At 41.4% G+C, this 17,839-nt stretch overlaps 1 protein-coding gene and 1 long non-coding RNA gene across 8 annotated transcripts in view; one reads left to right on the forward strand and one right to left on the reverse strand.

Moving 5' to 3' along the window:
- Positions 1-17,839, forward strand: part of LOC143666960 (uncharacterized) — a 120,826-nt gene that overhangs the window by 9,177 nt on the left and 93,810 nt on the right. For all 4 annotated transcript variants that reach the window (XR_013167793.1, XR_013167794.1, XR_013167795.1 and 1 more), the window contains exons 3-5: positions 5,265-5,344; positions 6,794-6,889; positions 16,488-16,626. This is a non-coding gene — a long non-coding RNA (uncharacterized LOC143666960). The remainder of the gene's footprint in view (positions 1-5,264; positions 5,345-6,793; positions 6,890-16,487; positions 16,627-17,839) is intronic.
- The window catches only part of LOC143666958 (oncomodulin), a 120,665-nt gene that overhangs the window by 1,485 nt on the left and 101,341 nt on the right, over positions 1-17,839 (reverse strand). Inside the window, exons 2-5 of one of the 4 annotated variants that reach the window (XM_077140593.1) lie at positions 3,251-3,337; positions 1,659-1,726; positions 929-1,061; positions 357-466 (exon numbers count right to left, since the gene is read on the reverse strand). In XM_077140593.1, coding sequence (XP_076996708.1) covers positions 357-466; positions 929-1,061; positions 1,659-1,726; positions 3,251-3,255 — 316 coding nt within the window. In that variant the 5' untranslated portion in view covers positions 3,256-3,337. Of the gene's footprint in view, positions 1-356; positions 467-928; positions 1,062-1,658; positions 1,727-2,444; positions 2,564-3,250; positions 3,340-17,839 lie in introns of those variants that run through there. The other 3 variants (XM_077140594.1, XM_077140595.1, XM_077140596.1) reach the window with 3 other exon arrangements.

The following is a 17,839-nucleotide window of genomic DNA, read 5'->3' on the forward strand; positions in this document are numbered from 1 at the left end:
AGGCTCAGTTCTCACTAGGGGAAAATCCTTGCAAAATTTGCTAGGTGCAGCAAGTCATCTTACAAATAATTGGCCAGGGAGCTAGCTAGACCCCTAGTCAGGTGAAGGACATTTTCAGTTCATAGACAATGGCCAGAGGGAACAGCTTCCATGGCACACCTCCGGGCATCAAGCCTCAGTGTTTACAAACATCATTTGCACCCTCATTTTAGTCCCATTTTACAGATGAGAAGACTGAGGTTCAGCAAGGTTAAGAAAGGTTAACAAAGCCCACATGTGTCAGATTTCACAGCCCATGCTCCCATGGATGCTGCCTGACTGGCTATGTTTTATGCTAGATACAGGTGTGAGCATACCGTCAGCCCCAATTTTTCCATCTCCATCATTGTCTGCGGCAGCCATCAAAGACTTGGTTTCTGACTCGGTCAGTTCTCTAGCACCACTCTCAAACTTCTGGAGAAAAAACCTACAGGATGATAAAGGTGGATGGGAATTTTCTGACATACCATGCCTCTCTGTGCTAACCCTTCTTCTTTTTTTTTTTTTTCTTTAAGCAAACCATCTGTTTTCAGCAGTTGTAATCATCAGTCAAGGTCTTTTAGGAAGCAAAAGTTTCCCTTCACGGAGAAGCCAGTGATGGGCATTTTGTTTTTAAGAGCTCTTCTCTTGCACTTTACAAGTGCATTTGCCAAAGAAAAACCTTCAAACTAATGAATTTTTGCACCTGCCGTCTCCAGCACCCTGGTTAGTGCCTTGCACAGAACCATGCCTGGTCCACTGATTCATGGTCCTTGCATTAATAAGATTCTGCTGGATGACCAACATCAAGGCAGGTCATTGAGTTAATACTGAGCAAACTGGCTTCCATCATACCCCACCCCACCCAGCATTACTAGGGGAGCCAAGGCAGGCTAAAGATAAATCTTACTTAAGCTCTTCTTCATCCAGGTATCCACTCTGATCATTGTCTATGAACCGGAAAACATCCTTCACCTGACTGGCTGACATCTTGGAGAGGCCTGATGTCTGGAAGAATTTTTGGGGTTCAAAAGTATCTGGGTCTAAAGAACAGAGAATGGGTTATTCTGAAGCTCAGTGGTGCACATTCTGTATTTGGACCAACATGCTGAAAACACAGGTTATTAAAAATAATTTCCATAATATTTCTGAGCTATAGGGATGCCAGAAATTAAAAAAAAAAGAAAAAAAGAAAAAGAACAAAGAAGGGCTGTGACTGGAGGCAACCAAAAGACTATTTCAGATGGCTCTGGAATAGCATCTCCCATTTTCTTTCTGCAGCCTTTCTGCCTCACTTATTTGTCCATCTCCCCTTCTCTCTCCTCCTCTCTATATCTCCCTGCCCACTTTACAGATGAGGTATCAAAGACCTCATCATCAGTTATCTAATTGATGGCGGTAGTGGGGAATACAATCATTGGATTTAAACAGGCAAAATGGCATCAGTGGATTTCTTTTTTCACTTTCAGTTAGTTTCTTTAGTCTTACAGAAATGTCCTCATATGCTCAGATCCAATTTCCTCATAATTTTGAGTCATCTAATTAATTCTCTGATTCTATGGATTTTCAGCAAAGACCTCACTGAAAACACAAATATATGAGAAACAGTCACTGGCTCTTGGGCTTGCTTCCCCCTTTACCTTGGCACTCCTGCAGGGCAGCTGCGATGTCGTCAGCACTAAGAACGTCTGTGATGCTCATTTTCCACCTATTCATGCAGAACAAATGAGATGTGGTCAATAAGCATAAACATGCACATCCAGAAGGAATATACCCTCCTAGGGCACTGAAACTGTATATTTGTCCAGAATTTTTAAAGAGCGGTAAGGTGTTGTAGTAAGCAATGGGACAGAATATAAAAACAAAAATCCAATACTGAAAAGACTCCAGCCCCCTTTATCTCAGAGCCCTCTCCTGAATACACTCCAAAGGAGAAATAAAGAATACAAGCCAAAGAACCATTTGATTCTGTCTTCTTGTAAGAAAATGTCTACCTAATTGATCACATACATAGGCATCTGCAAATCATGCAGAAGTAAACCATGTTACAAATGCAATTGCATTTTCATATACCAGCCAGGGAAATGCAATCTTGCAAATTCTACATGGGGAAGGATACAGCTTAGGCTACTTCCAGACCTTCTGTGGGAAATATGCTCTCTGTCCTGAAGGATGGGAATGAGAGGAATGAAAAGTTAATCAGTAATCAAAATCTTTCCAGGCGTCAACCCCAACAGAAAAGAGAAATCTGAGCACAGTATGAACAAGACTAATATGAATGCACATAGGGAAGAAGAGCGTATGGTCTGGGAGTTCCACTATCCACTCACCTTTTTGAGATTTTTCCCCAAGAAGAATCAGGAAAAAGAGTTGAAGAGACAAAAAAACGAGCAAATAGATGTGCTTTTGCTGCTTTACTGACCTACCTTATATAGGATTGAAAAATTGATAACAACCTCTTAGATTTCCTTTTCAAGGATCAAGTGGAGGTAGCTCGAATGTCTTGCCTCGCTGAAGTTTTTTTTTCTATTTATGTCTCAAGGGAATGTGGGTGAGAACAGCCAATTTTTAAAAACAAAGCTCAACGAACCTTAACTAAGGTTTCGATTCTGCAAATGAACCCTGTTGGTAGAGTGTGGAGAAGATATTGAAGGCCTGGTAAAGAGGAAGCAGTGGCTGAAATGAGAAAAATAGATATGGGGGTGCTCTGTAAACTGAAAAGGGCTCCCCAGATGTTAGTGACTATTGTTGGAGATAGGTCGGTTTTTAGCCTCTGAAACTGGAGTATGTGACTGACCTCAATTCAAGTTGAGAGACTCAAAGTCATTGTCACTAGATGGACACTCAGGACTTGTCTAGCAAAGGAAATGTGACTGTTTAGGTGATTTTTCTATGAAAGTCTTGACTTTGACATTTCCCATGTTTATCTTAAATTGTTCACACTAAAAAAAAGGCCAAAAGGAGGAAAGCAAAGAACCATTTCCAACCTCAAAGCTAAAATCTACAGAAAAAAATTTTGAGGCCAGTACCTGAGACTTCAAGTTTTTATAAACAGTTTCCATGTTGCAGTTAGTGGCTTAGGAGAAGACAATTTAGGAGATCTAGACTCTTCCTTGGGTGACATAATCTGGATGCTCATCTTCAGTTGTCCCAAAATATGTTTCCCTGTGCCCACCCCAGCATTGTACTTTTCCTGATATCATCAATGAAGAGTTTCTATTAGCGCACTTACAGCATTTCTTAAATTACCAAATGCAAGGCCAGTGCCATTTCCATCTTGCATGCATTCTGTACTCCAGTTCCTGGCAGAGTGCTTGACCTAGGGTTAGGGGGTCAGTAATTATTTCATGAATCAATAAATGAAAAAAACTAAAAGAATTTGAAAACACTATTACCACCAGCATCAACTCGCCCAACCCTGAAAGGCAATTTTGGAAAATAAATCTCAAGAGTTTTGAATTAGGTTTTGACATTAAGTTGCCATAGAAAATAGTTGAGTCCTTTCTATCCTTGGAAAGACTTATGATTATCCATAGAAATAAAGATATTTAAGAAAAATAAATAAAATCAGCCCATTTAGGGCGGTCCACTATGGTTCAGCAGGCAGAGTTCTCGCCTGCCATGCCGGAGACCCGGATTCATTTCCCGGTGCCTGCCCATGCAAGAAAAAAAAAAAGAAAAATCAGTCCATTTGAATGAAAATTTCATAAGGGTTAAACCAAAACCTTTTTTTTTTAAATGCTTTTTTCCTAAAAGAAAATGAAGATAACAGAGACTCAATAAACATGTCATCTGAATCAAAGAGGAACCCAATGTGGTGACTTGAATTCCATTATGTGCAATCTGGGTGTCAAAATTTTGGTTGATCATTATCAGTAGTCTTTATTATTTTAGCTCCCAATTCCTCTCCCAAGAAAGAGTAGGAAGAAGATTTGGAAATAGAAGACCTTACTCTGAAGGTTTTTGAAGCCAAGCTTTGTCCTTAGAAAATGTTGGGCCTCGGTTTCCCAGAAAACTGGGAAATGGGAATAATAGAAAATAAGAAAACTACAACTGCCTGTTCTGTCACCTCCCCACAATTCTTTTGAGAATCAAATGAAGTGTTTTGGAAATGCTCTGAGAGGTCTCACATCCTCTGTTGAATCCCACTCCTGTCCCAGGATTGCAAGAGGATTTCATCTCTTGTGTCTATTCCACTCAACTGGAAGGGGTTTCCTGAAGTATTGCATTAAGAACAATTATGAGGCTTTGTCTGGGCAGAGACGGAGCAGATGCTGGGATGGATTGCTCATGTCTGCAGGGAGGAAGTATGTTAACCTGGGAGCAGGACCATAGCTGACTATATATCTGGATTTTGCTACTGAGCATCCAGTGGCTCTGGATGCTCAGACAACACTTCTGTTTTGATCCTTTGATGCTGAACTCAATGAATCGCCTGTTCCAAATCTCCACTGCGGCTCTTATATCTGAGAACTTTCTCTCTCCAGAGCTCATACTGGCCACCTCCTGACTGTGTAGCTGTGTGACTTCTCTTCCGTCCACACTGGCCTAACCCAACTCCTGGTTCCCACTAGTGTGTCCAAAATGTTATCACTATCCATGCCCAACTCTGGCTGCTTTATTAGAGACAATACTCTTGAACTGTGTTCTGAGACTCACTTTCCAGAGTATATAATGTGGTCATTAAGAGCTGATCCAGTTAACAGATATCACTTACGCATCTCTCCATTTCCTCTTCTCTTCACTCCCTTTTGTCACCACCTTAGCCTAAGCCGCCATCATCTCTTTTGGAAAGAGCCACATGGCTTGGGTGGAAGAGGGTTACCAGTTAGCTGTATGGACCTTTTTAAAACCCAAGCTTATTGCTTCCCTTTCCTCTCACCTTCCAAAGCCTGTCACTGGCTGCCACTTGTTCTTAGAATAAAGACAAAAGTCCTTCACATGGCCTTGAAGCCGCTGCTGACTGGCCGCTGCTGACTGGTCTCTGCTGACTTTTCTAGGCTCCCTCCATCCTCCCACCAGGCTACCCTTCAATCCCTTGAATGTGTTACCCTCCCTCCAGCCATGGTCTTTTGAATGTGCTATGTTCTTCACCTGAAATACTCTTCTTTTTTTTTTTTTCTTTCTAGTAAGTTATCTCAGTCTCAGGTAAGGCATTGCTTCTTCCAGGGAGCCTTTCCTGACTCCCTAGACTAGGTCAGGTTCCCACTTGATAATTGTTGAACCACTGTGCTTCTCCCTTACAGAGGAATCACAGCTGTGAGTTTCCACTTATGATTGCTTCAACAGTGTCTCTCTTCCCACTGGACAAAAGGCCAGGTTCAAGGTATGCTTTTGTTCTTTGTTCACGCTGGAATCCCTAGTGTCTGTAATATTCCTTGTCACATTGTAGATATTCAGTGGATACATTTATGGAATGAATGAACTGATCTGCAAACTTGAGCAAGTCTCTTACTTGGTGCCTCAATCTCCCTTTTTAAAGTAGAGATAATAATATCACTTACTTTGTATGGTTATTGGCAAGTTATCCACATAAAGCATCTAACATTATGCCTGGCACTCAGTAAACACAAAAGCTATGGTGGTCGTTACTGCTGCTATTAGCCTTACAGCCATTTAAAAAACAAAGATAGTCAAGACAGAATTCATATATGGTATTAGGAGGGTACTGTAGTTACCCTCGGGGAAGTGGAATCATGCAATGTTTGTATTGTGTACTGATTTCAAGGCTCATCCATGTTGTAGTGTGTATCAGTTAGAACTTCATTCCTTTTTATGGTTGAATACTGATGTTTTATTTCTTGATCTGCTGCTGGCTACATGGGTGTGTTTATGAAAATTTATCAAGTCTTTTCTTCAAGTTTTACTTCAATAGAAAGTTTACTTAAAAAAAAAGTAGTTTCTTCCCTTCAGGCTGAGCAGAGAAGGGCAGATGGTCCTGCCCTATGACTTTGGCTTGGAGGTGTGATGGGTCATGGTGGTGGGAGCAAGGATTGGCCTGCTGCAGCCTCTCTTGTCCTCTGGTCCTGAATGACCACAGGAGCAGGACTTCCGTCAGGCAAGACCCCAGACAGAACAAAAGAAGCTGCAGTGCTTCTTGTGTTCATAGGAAGACTGTGAATAGAGAAACCAAATGGCCCTATTAGGCAGCCACACCCTTGACTCAGGGAGCTTACCTTGCAGCCCAGAAAGAGAACATCTGTGAGAGTTTGGAGGCATGAACCTCTCAAGTACATGTTCTTAAACTTAAACCATTCCTGTGGGTATGAATCTTTCTAAATAGGACCTTTCATTGACGTTACTTCATTTAAGGTATGACCCAACTGAATCAGGATGGGTCTTAACCCTATTACTGAAGCCTTATAGGGAAAGTTATATATAGAGAGAAAGCCACAGGGAGCAGCTAGAAGCTGGAGGTCAAAAAGGGGAAGATGCCACCAAGTGCATTGCTATGTGACAGAAAGCCGAGGTCTAATGATCGTGGGAAGTCAGTCCTAGAATGTCACAGTCTTCTGGAAAGAAGATTCGCCTTGCTGACACCTTGATTTTGGACTTCTCCTAGCCTCAAAACCATAAGCCAATAAATTCCTGTTTTTTACACAAATTATTGTAGCCAGGAAACTAAAACAACATTGTTTTGCCCTGCCACAGAGAAGAGGGCCTGGTGTCCACCGTGTTAATCTCAAAACTGTCTTTTTCCTGCACAGCACTGACCACAATCTGAAATTAGCTGGTTAGCTTTTTGCTGCTTGATTATTGTCTGTCTCCTCCCTAGAATACAAGCTTCTGGAAACTCAGCCGGTGTGTGTCCCATCCAACCGTCAATCCTAGTACCTGCCATTTAATTACACAAGAGGCTCCTGCAGTGGAGGTGAGAGCCTAACCACATCCAGGAGCCCATGACCGGATGCAGAATGGATACACTGGGAGTCTGATGTCTCACTTGAGCAATAGCCAGGATGGTTAAAACTATCCCCTGTGCTTTGCCATCCACCATCCATTCTGAGAGTCCATGCTTTGCATGGGATTTCTGAGTCAGCAATTTCCTCAACACTGTCTGAAAGAAGAGAATGTGCTACAGGAGCAGTGAGAGAGCTTATTGTTGTGGGAGACATATTTCTAACTATAAACAAAACCCCCAAATGTTTTACAGGGCTACCACAAATGATTGGGGAGATTCAAGAGCTGAGATTCTTAAATTTCAGTAATAGAATAGTAAGACCACAGAAAAGCCACTCCTGACTGACAAGCTACAGAATCTAAAAAAAAAAATCGGAATTTCAGCATCTGGCTGATGTTTCTGTAGAGTGATATGGGGGGAAATCTAGAGTTACTAGGTATGTTTATTTATAAATGAGATGCTTCTTCCAGAGGAGGATTTCCTTTCTCAAAGATACTCAGAAATAATTTGTTATCTAAGTTTACATATGGGGGCTTAGGAGAAGCTCCTTAATGAGATGATGTTCTGCTGTTTACTGACAAAAACTATGAATTTAGTTAGGACTGAATGAGAAGAAAGCTTGTAGTTTTCAGAGTACCGCCGATATGGTAGCACCCCCAAAACACACAGCCCATGTCTAGTAAGGGTGACCTCCCTTGCGTTTGTAGTTTTTAGTAAACATTGGACAAGAATGGCAATGAATGGCAACAAAATAAGGCTTGTCTACCAGAACCAGTTACAGAATCTGCGGGGCACAGTGCAAATTGAAATTGTGAGGCTCCTTTTAAAAAATTAGTCAGCACTCCAAGACGGTGACAGCAGGACATTAAACCAAGCATGGGGCCCTTCTCAGCAAAGCCAGCCCTGGTCACGACTTAAGTTTGTACATTGTGTAGTTTACTAATGTTATGCCATTATATCATTTAATTGTAGCAGCAACTCTATTAAATATTACTCTCCTCATGAGGAAAAGTAAGGTTAAAAGATAATCCAGGTCAAACAGCTATTTAGTGGCAAGGACATCCTTAGACTTTTCCTCAGTGCCAATTAAAATAAATTCCCAAGGCAGTCAGGCTCCTGGATTTCAGCGACCTATACTAGTTTGCCTTCAGGCCACTGGACCAAGAACAACTCATCCCCAGAATCCACCCTCCAACCTCCCCCAAGCTGGGACTATCCCAGAGTACACAGTCCTGAAGCATCCTGTCAAGCTAGGGTACAAGTGGCTGTTTGGGAAGCTGCGGGTGGTAGGGCAGGCGCCCTTAGTAATTCACTTGAGATCCAGGGTCACAAGATGCCAGATCTGCTTCCTGAGGGGGTATTTCTAAGAGTAAGATAGGACACCATTGTTTAGCTTAACACATGCTAACAGTAGTAGGGGCACTTGACTTAAGCAGAGCAGGTGTCTAGATGCCTGTGTTCCATTTGGTACCGATGAGGCACTAAAGCAGCACCTGGCCTAGGCTGAGCACATTCAGTCAATGAAGAAACAAGCCACAGCCAGACTTACAGGTATTATTCCTCTTTGTGTATGGTACTGAAAATAAGTAATTTTGAAAGTATTACTTACTTTCAAAAAAAAAGTACTGCAGGGGGTGCAAGAGTAGTTCAGTGGTGCAGTTCTCACCTGCCCTATGGGAGACCCAGGTTTGATTCCCGGCCCATGTACTTCCCCCATTCCCTACCCCACAACAAAATTCAACAAATGGTGCTGCAATAACAGGATATTCACATGGAAAAAGAATGAAATGTGACCCCCACCATATAGTATTAAAAAAAAAAACTGCAAAAAATATTATTTACAGGCCACACTAAGGATTTAGGTCTTAATCCTAAAAGCAAAGGGGAAGGATTCTAAGGAGAGGAGGGGCTTAATTAAATTTGCATTTTCAAAAGGTCCCTCTGGCTGCTGCATGGGAAAAGGTTGGCAAGGTCCAGAGTGGATGCTGGGAGACCAGTGAGAAAATTCTCATTGTTGTCCATGGGATGGCTGAAGCCTTGGACTAGGAGGTGATGGTAGAGATAAAGAGGAGTGGATGAATTGGGGAGCAATTTAGAAGGTTAAATGGACAGAATTTGGTAATGGCCTAGAGAGTGAGGGAGAAAGGTGTTGAGGAGGACCCCTGGAGGGCCAGTGGTGTCTTTCACTGAGATAGGTAGGCACACAGGAAGATGGTGCAGTGTGTAGGTGCTGGTCCAGTTTGGCTAGGGACAAGTTGAGTTTGAAGTCCTTTTGAAACATCCAAGTGGGGGTGTCTAGTAAGGCAGCTAGAGGTACATCCCCATCTGTAGTTCAGAGGAGAGGGGTAGGCAGGAAATGCAAATTTGTGAGTCCTTCCTGAACAACTGGTCATTGAGGCCATGGGTATGGCTTAGAGGGCCCGGGACAGATGTGGTGAGCAGAGTAGAGGGGGCACAACTGAAAGAATCTTGATTTGAGAAAGTATTTGTCAAGATTGGAGGGTAGAACCAAAACAGTTATCCCTTCCACATCATGGCTTTCCCCATCGTGGTTTAATATATTGTAGGTCAGCATAAGAAATTAAATGGGAATTTTCGGGGAGTTTTGTAGAAGCCGTAGATGACACATGAAGATCAGCAGATGATACATAAAGGCTAGAAATGTGCAGGATTGTTATGAAAAAGGCATTCTGGTGGACTCTGGCATTATATGAGAAAAGACCAAGTCCTTATATAATTCCCTAAAGGAAAATGAAGGTGAAGGGTCTACCCCTATGGATTTTCAGACCAGCAAAAGCTGGTTTGAAAATTTAAAAAAAAAAAAAAAAAAAAAAGGTTTAGCCTATTCAATGTGAAAGGAGCAGAAGAGGCAACGTCTACAGATCAAGAGGCAGCTAGGGATCCTCCTAAAACTCTGAAAAAAAATTTACGTGGATTTTCTAGATTATGGGGGTGCCCCATCCCTAACCCCCAAGATGTGGAAGGGAGGGTGGGTCACAGTGGCTCAGTGGCAGGGTTCTTGCCCGCAATGCTGGAAACCTGGATTCAATTCCTGGTGCCAGCCCATGCAATGAATAAATAAATTAATTAATTTAAAAAAAAGATGTGGAAGTGATAACTGTATTTTATTTAACAATTTGTTAGCTTCATATATTGTCTTAGTCTCCTAGGGCTGCCGTAACAAAGTACCACAAACTGGGAGGCTTAAAACCACAGAAATTTATTCTCTCCTAGTTCTGGTGGCTAGAAATCCAAAATCAAGGTGTTGGCAATGCCACACTCCTTATAAAACCAGTATGGGGGAATCCTTTCTAGCCTCTTCGAGCTTCTGGTGGTTACCAGCAATCTTGGCATTCCTTGGCTTGTAGCTGCATCACTCCAATCTCTGACTCCATCTTCACGTGGCCTTCTCCCCTGTGTCTCTCTCTCGCTGTCCCCAAATTTCCCTTTTCTTATGAGGACATTAGGGCCCAATTTAATCCAGTTTGGTTTCAACTAGTCACATCTTCAAAGACCCCATTTCCAAATAAGGTCACATTCAGGGGATCAGGAGTTAGGATTTTTAAAAAAATTTTTAATTAATTAAAAAAAATTATAAGAAAGAAATGCAAACATTCCCAACACATACACTCAGCAATTCACAATATCATCACATAGTTGCATATTCATCATCATAACCATTTCCCAGAACATTTGCATCAATTCAGAAAAAGAAATAAAAAGACAACAGAAAAATAAAACAAAAACAGAAAAAAAAATTTTACATACCATACCCCTTACCCATCCCTTTCATTGATCACTAGCATTTCAAACTAAATTTATTTTAACATTTGTTCCCCCTATTATTTATTTTTATTCCATATGTTCTACTCATCTGTTGACAAGGTAGATAAAAGGAGCATCAGACACAAGGTTTTCACAATCACACAGTCACACTGTGAAAGCTATATCATTATACAATCATCATCAAGAAACATGGCTACTGGAACACAGCTCTACATTTTCAGGCAGTTCCCTCCAGCCTCTCCACTACATCTTGAAAAACAAGGTGGTATCTACTTAATGCGTAAGAATAACCTCCAGGATAACCTCTTGACTCTGTTTGGAATCTCTCAGCCATTGACACTTTGTCTCATTTTGCTCTTCCCCCTTTTGGTCAAGAAGGTTTTCTCAATCCCTTGATGCTGGATCTCAGCTCATTCTAGAGTTTTTCTCAATCCCTTGATGCTGAATCTCAGCTCATTCTGGGATTTCTGTCCCATGTTACCAGAAAGATCCACACCCCTGGGAGTCATGTCCCATGTAGACAGGGGAAGGGTAGTGAGTTTGCTTGTTGTGTTGGCTGGAGAGAGAGGCCACATCTGAGCACCAAAAGAGGTTCTCTTGGGGGTGACTCTTAGGCCTAATTTTAAGTAGGCTTGACCTATCCCCTGTGGGGTTAGGTTTCATATGAACAAACCCCAAGACTGGGGGCTCAGCCTATAGCTCTTGTTGCCCACACTGCTTGTGAGAATATCAAGAATTCAACTTGGGGAAGTTGAGTTTTACCCCATTCTCACCATTCCCCGAAGGGGACTTTGCAAATACTTTTCCACTCACTGATCAAATCACTCTGGGATTCATCAGGGTATCACCTGGACAAACCAACAAAATCTCATGTCCTATACAAAGTTCCATATACTTAAGGTGTCCAACCAACTATCTACATAAGTTATATTAGGAGATGCATTAGTCAAGGTATAAATTTGTACCAAATAAACATTTTTTGCTTTAGTCTCACACATTAGTTGAAATTTTAAAATATTAATTACCATCTATTTTCAGCACCCTGCAATAATGACATTCTTTTGTTCTTCCTCGTGCAAAAACATTTTTTAAATTTGTACATTTAGTCACTATCATTATGCACTCTGGGCAATCCTAGATTATACCATCTCAATCTTTATCATCTATTTTTCTTTCTTATTTCATTTGTGCCCCAGCCCCTCCTCACTCTATCATTCTCATATGTAGCTTCTTTCAGTGTTTCAACGTAATTGTATTACAGTTAGGTAATATTGTGCTGTCCATTTCTGAGTTTTTATATTCAGTCCTGTTGCACAATCTGTATCCCTTCAGCTCCACTTACCCAATATCTTACCCTATTTCTATCTCCTGATGGTCTCTGTTACCAACGAAATATCCCAAGTTTATTCACTAATGTCAGTTCATATCTGTGAGACCATACAGTATTTGTCCTTTTGTTTCTGGCTAATCACACTCAGCATAAAGTCCTTAAGGTCCATTCATGTTGTTACATACTTCATAACTTTATTCTGTCTTACAGCTGCATAATATTCCTTATGTAAATGCCACAGTTTGTTTAGCCACCTGTCTGTTGATGGACATTTTGGCTGTTTCCATCTCTTGGTAATTGTAAATAATGCTGCTATAAACATTGGTGTGTAAATGTCCATTTGTGTCCTTGCCCTCATGTCCTTTGAGTAGAGACAGCATATTGATGGGCCCTGTTTTTTAATCCATTCTGCCAGACTATGTCTTTTGATTGGAGAGTTTACTCCATTAACATTCAGTGTTATTACTGCATGGGTAGTACTTTCTTCTACTATTTTGCCTTCTGGATTTTATAAGTCATATCTAATTTTCCTTCTTTTTACCTTTACTCATAGTCTTTCTTTTACACTCTTCTCCACAACTCTCTCTTCTGTCTTCATATCTGTCTCTAGTGCTCCCTTTAGTATTTCTTGCAGAGCTGGTCTCTTGGTCACAAATTCTCTCAGTGATTTTTTGTCTGAAAATGTTTTAATTTCTCCCTCATTTTTGAAGGACAGTTTTGCTGGATATAGAATTCTTGGTTGGCAGTTTTTCTCTTTTAGTAATTTAGATATATCATCCCACTGTCTTCCTGCCTCCATGGTTTCTGCTGAGAGATCTACGCATAGTCTTATTGGGCTTCCCTTGTATGTGATGGATTGCTTTTCTCTTGCTGCTTTCAAGAGTCTCTCTTTCTCTTTGACCTCTGACATTTTGATTAGTAAATATCTTGGAGTATGTCTATTTGGATCTATTCTCTTTGGGGTACGCTGCACTTCTTGGATCTGTAATTTTAAGTCTTTCATAAGAGTTGAGAAATTTTCAGTGATAATTTCCTCCATTAGTTTTTCTCCTCCTTTTCCCTTCTCTTCTCCTTCTGGGATACCCACAACACGTATATTTGTGCGCTTCATGCTGTCTTTCAATTCCCTGAGTCCCTGCTCATATTTTTCCATTTTCTTCCCCTATATTTTCTTTTTCTTGCCAGATTTCAGATGTTCCATCCTCCAGTTCACTAATCCTATGTTCTGTCTCTCAAAATCTACCATTGTAGGTTTCCATTGTTTTTTTTCATCTCTTCTACCTTGCCTTTCATCCCCATAAGTTCTGTGATTTGTTATTTCAGACTTTCAATTTCTTCTTTTTGTTCATTCCTTGCCTTCTTTATATCCTCCCTCAATTCATTGATTTGGTTTTTGATGAAGTTTTCCATGTCTGTTCGTATATTCTGAATTAATTGTTTCAGCTCCTGTATGTCATTTGAATTGTTGGTTTGTTCCTTTGACTGGGCCATATCTTCAATTTTCCTAATGTGATTTGTTATTTTTTGCTGGTGTCTAGGCATTTAATTACCTTAATTAGTTTATTCTGGAAATTGCTTTCACTTCTTTTACCTAGGGTTTTCTTGCTGGATGAATTTGTTGTCTATCTGTTCTTTGACATTCAGTTCAGCTTTTTCTGGACCTCTAGCTTAAGTTTTGTTTAACAGAGGAGAATTTTTCAGTTCTTGTTTTCTTGTTTCTTGCCCTGCTTGTATGGTGCCTTTTAGTCCCCACCCTTAGGTGGGTCTACTTAGATATTATTGACCCCAGCCGGATTTTCCCAGACCAAACTGGCCTCCGATCAGGAGGAAAGAGTCACCTGCATAGGTTTTCCCTGAGGGTGAGACTGAGCAGGTTGAAAGACTTTCCTGTGAAGTCTCTGGACTCTGTTTTTCTTATCCTGCCCAGTATGTGGTGCTTGTCTGCCTACCGGTCCCACCAGCATACGATGATGCGGTACCTTTAACTTTGGCAGACTCTCCCTGCTTGGGGCATGGTGAAGACAGAGGAGAGGTTGTAGGATGGTTTTAATGGCTTCAAATTACCAATCCCTGGTGTCTGAATTCCTTGAGGGAGGGATTCCACCTAAGTTGGGCTTCACCCCTCCCCTGGGGAAGGCACAGGCTACAGACAAGCCCCCAAAAGAGCTCACTTCTGCCTATGCCTGGGGCAATTGCAGCCTGAGAAGTCCTGCCGCTATATCCAAAGGCAGTCAAGCCTTTGTAGAAATACAGCCATAAAATTCTCTGTTTCCTTCTTTTTTTTTCCTGTTTTTTCCATCAGCCCTGCCCCCTTGGCGCCAGGACAAAAATGAGCAACCTCCGCTTTGACCAGGTTCATCTGAGCTGGGGGTCTATTTTTAGTAGTCAGAATTTGTTAATTATTTCCACAATTGGCATTTGATTGTGCTCAGTCCCTGCTGCTGGTGAAGCCTTTTTCCTTTCCCCTCTGGGAAGCAGCCTGTGGGGGAGGGGCGCCGGCCACTGCAGCTTTGGGAACTCACGGTTCTGGGGGGGCTTGCAGCCGGTCCAGCTGGTCCAGACTGGGGTACGGTGTTGTCCGGTCACTGATGTGGCCCCAGGAGCTGTTCTGTACTGTTTCTGGTTATTTAGTAGTTGTTCTGGAGGATGAACTAAAATGTGCACATTGTTAAACTGCCATCTTGACCCAGAAGTCCAGGAGTTAGGATTTTAACATATCTTTTTTGGGGGTACACAATTCAACTCATCACTATTATAATTTAGACACAATGCTGTATGGGGCCTCTGTGCTCTTACCTTGGGCCAGAAAATATCAAGGGCAGGTTGCAAGAGGTGAGAGTGTTTCTAGAAGGAAGACTGGTCAGCAGGGTTGCATGCTCTCAGAAGGTTAAGATGAGGCCTGAAAGTGTCTGCCAGGATTAGTAGGTGGAGGTGAAGGGTGCGAAAGCTGTTTGGGGTGGTGCAGGTGGAAGCAGGTGGGTGGAAGGGATGAAGGTGAAGAAACATTATGGAGGCAGGAGGGAGATTACAGAGGGTAGCAAGAGGGGATGCAACTTCGAGTGAAATTTCAGATACAAACTGCTAATTGCTGTGAAGAAAGTGTAGGTTCATGAAAGGGTCTAAGAGGGCCTGGTGCCCCACTTGTGAGGGACATTAATAATTCTTAGGTTTCAGTTGTTCTTTTCTCTATTCTCCCTCCAGCTTTCTGTTATATCTGCTCAGAATGCTGATGGTCCTACATCCAGCCCAGCTCTTTGGAATTTTGAACTCAGTAGCTCTTGGCTTGACTAATGGATCACCTGGTCACCCCATAGCACTTATGGGGCTTCAAGCCTCACCCTCTGGAGCCTTCTTTGTTTTTGTTTTTGTTTTCACAACAATGCATCAACCTTTAATAAAATTACATATCTTTGCTTATCCATCAGAGCATGCAGTATCAACTGACAATCATGTTTCTCTGGATGATTGATGGTGATGTTTACATTTTCATCTATTCATTTGCTATTTGGCAACACAGAATTTCTTCCTTTGGAAGAGTTAATGTATTGGAAGATTTTCTTCCCCTAGAAGAGACTTGAAATAATTTATTTTTAACCATTTTATTGAGGGGGAAAAAAAGACAAGTCAAGGTGCTTCTATCCTATGATAGTCTTTAAAGTCCTTAAAGGATATATAAATTTTCTGTGGTATTGCCTAATACATTTCTGTTCTCCACATTGAGTCAGGATTTCTCTCTCTCTCTCTCATTTGTTATACTAGATATTGTGTTACATTCATTATTCTCCACGGCATCTCTGCTTTATATATGAATAGAGGGTTAGGGGGCTTTGCCCACTTGCTCAAGAACCATTAGAATTGATGGTGGGAAAGTTTAATTGTTCCATATTTTTTCTCCCATCCCTCAAGGGACTTTGCCAATACTTTTTGATTATCTGCTTAATATACTCTGGGATGTATCTACACATTACATTAAGATATACAGGATTACAGGCCCTCATATTTATTCTGGGCTCCCTGTGTTGGGTTGTTTAAATGATTTATCCAGACAGGTTGAGTTAGATTATGTGCTACAGAAAATTTAGGTTCTGGAGAAAATAAACCTTTCTTTCTTTGGCCTTACAGAATAGGTGAGGTTCTAAAATAAAGACAATGTCTTCCTTACCCCTGAATTCTGAATTACCTTAATCCTGACCTGATCAGCTTCATTCTTATCTCTAAATACCAGGTTATATATACATATAGCACAGCCTTTTAAAATCCTCCGGAGCCTTCTCACTCAGGAAATATTCCGGGCATTCAAAGAAAAGAGTAATCTATGGCATTTCTGACGCAAGTGCTGCAGGAGAGGACAATTCCTTCTCCCTGCCATTCCTTCTAAAGCTGTAAAACCACTGAAGTGCCTACAGGATTTATGCGTCTTTTTTTTTTTTTTTCTCTTTCTCTCTCTTCCAGATTTGCTCTAAATTATTTAAAGGAATTAATGACAAAAGTTGAGTAATTCATTAACTCATATACATTTGCCTGGCTGTGTCTTCATGGATTTTGCAGAGCTTTATAGGAGGAAGAAAAGGCTCAAGACTGAAACAGAGCTGTAAGTGAAATCCTTAAATCTTCTCAGTACATTCTGAATTCATGGGACAGCACTATCAACTCTAATGGACTGATTTCCCATGGAACCTTGTGATCTGAGGGGCTGTCCACAAATTTTTGGCCCTTTGTCAGAAATCAGTAAGTGATAAAATAAACCACAGAGTTGGCCAGAGAGCAAACTCTCCAAGGACAAGTGTTCATTGAAACATGCTCAAGAACTTCTTGGCAAGAAGTCCTTGAATGTGGTAGCCTTGCAGGCAGTTTACCCACTGCAGATACTGAATGTGCATTCCCACAGTTGGTGGGTGTTGAACAAAAGTGTGGGGTGATGGGCGTTGTCTATATTTTAGAACCATGCATACTCTTTGAGACCAAAGGAAGAAAGGTTTATTTGGTCTGGAACTGAAATTTTCTGTAGCATATAACCTAACTGAGCCTATCTGTATAGCTCATTTGAACAATTGAAACCCAGGGAGCCCAGAATAACAAAGAGGTCCTTTAATCCTGTTTAGCTTAATGTAATGCCTGGATACATCCTAGAGTATATTAAACAGATAATCAGAAAGTATTGGCAAAGTCCCTTGAAGGATAGGAGAAAAAATATGGAACTTTAACATCAGGGAATCCCCTGATACTGTGTCAAAGTTTAGGGATACCCAAATCAATAGGCCATACCCTTCATCTTGAGGCTTACTTTTGTGAAGCTTATGTAGGTAGTGGAGAGGCTTAGCCTACCCATAGGTATGCCTAAGAATTACTTCTGGAGGACCTCTTTTGTTATTCAGATGTGGCCTCACTCTCTCTTAAGCCCAACTCTGCAAGTGAAAACATTGCCCTCCCCTCTACATGGGACATGACATCCAGGGGTGAAAGTCTCCCTGGTGGTGTGGGAGATAACTCCCAGGGATGAATCCAGCCCTGGCACCGTGGGATCAACAATTCCATCCTGACCAAAAGAGGGAAAAGAAGTGTAACTAATAAAATATCAGTGGCAGAAAGAGTTCAAATAGAGTTGAGAGGCTACTCTGGAGGTTGCTCTTATGCAAGCCTCAGTTAGACATTGCTACCTATCATAACCTGCCAAACCCCAACCAGGACCATTCTAGCCAATTCTAAAGGATACCTAGGGCAATATATAAGATTTCGCAAGGGTTCTGTTCTAGTTTGCTAGCTGCCAGAATGCAATATACCTGAAGTGGAATGGCTTTTAAAAG

Source organism: Tamandua tetradactyla, chromosome 23, assembly GCF_023851605.1.
Source record: "Tamandua tetradactyla isolate mTamTet1 chromosome 23, mTamTet1.pri, whole genome shotgun sequence".
In the NCBI taxonomy this organism is placed as follows: Eukaryota; Metazoa; Chordata; class Mammalia; order Pilosa; family Myrmecophagidae; genus Tamandua; species Tamandua tetradactyla.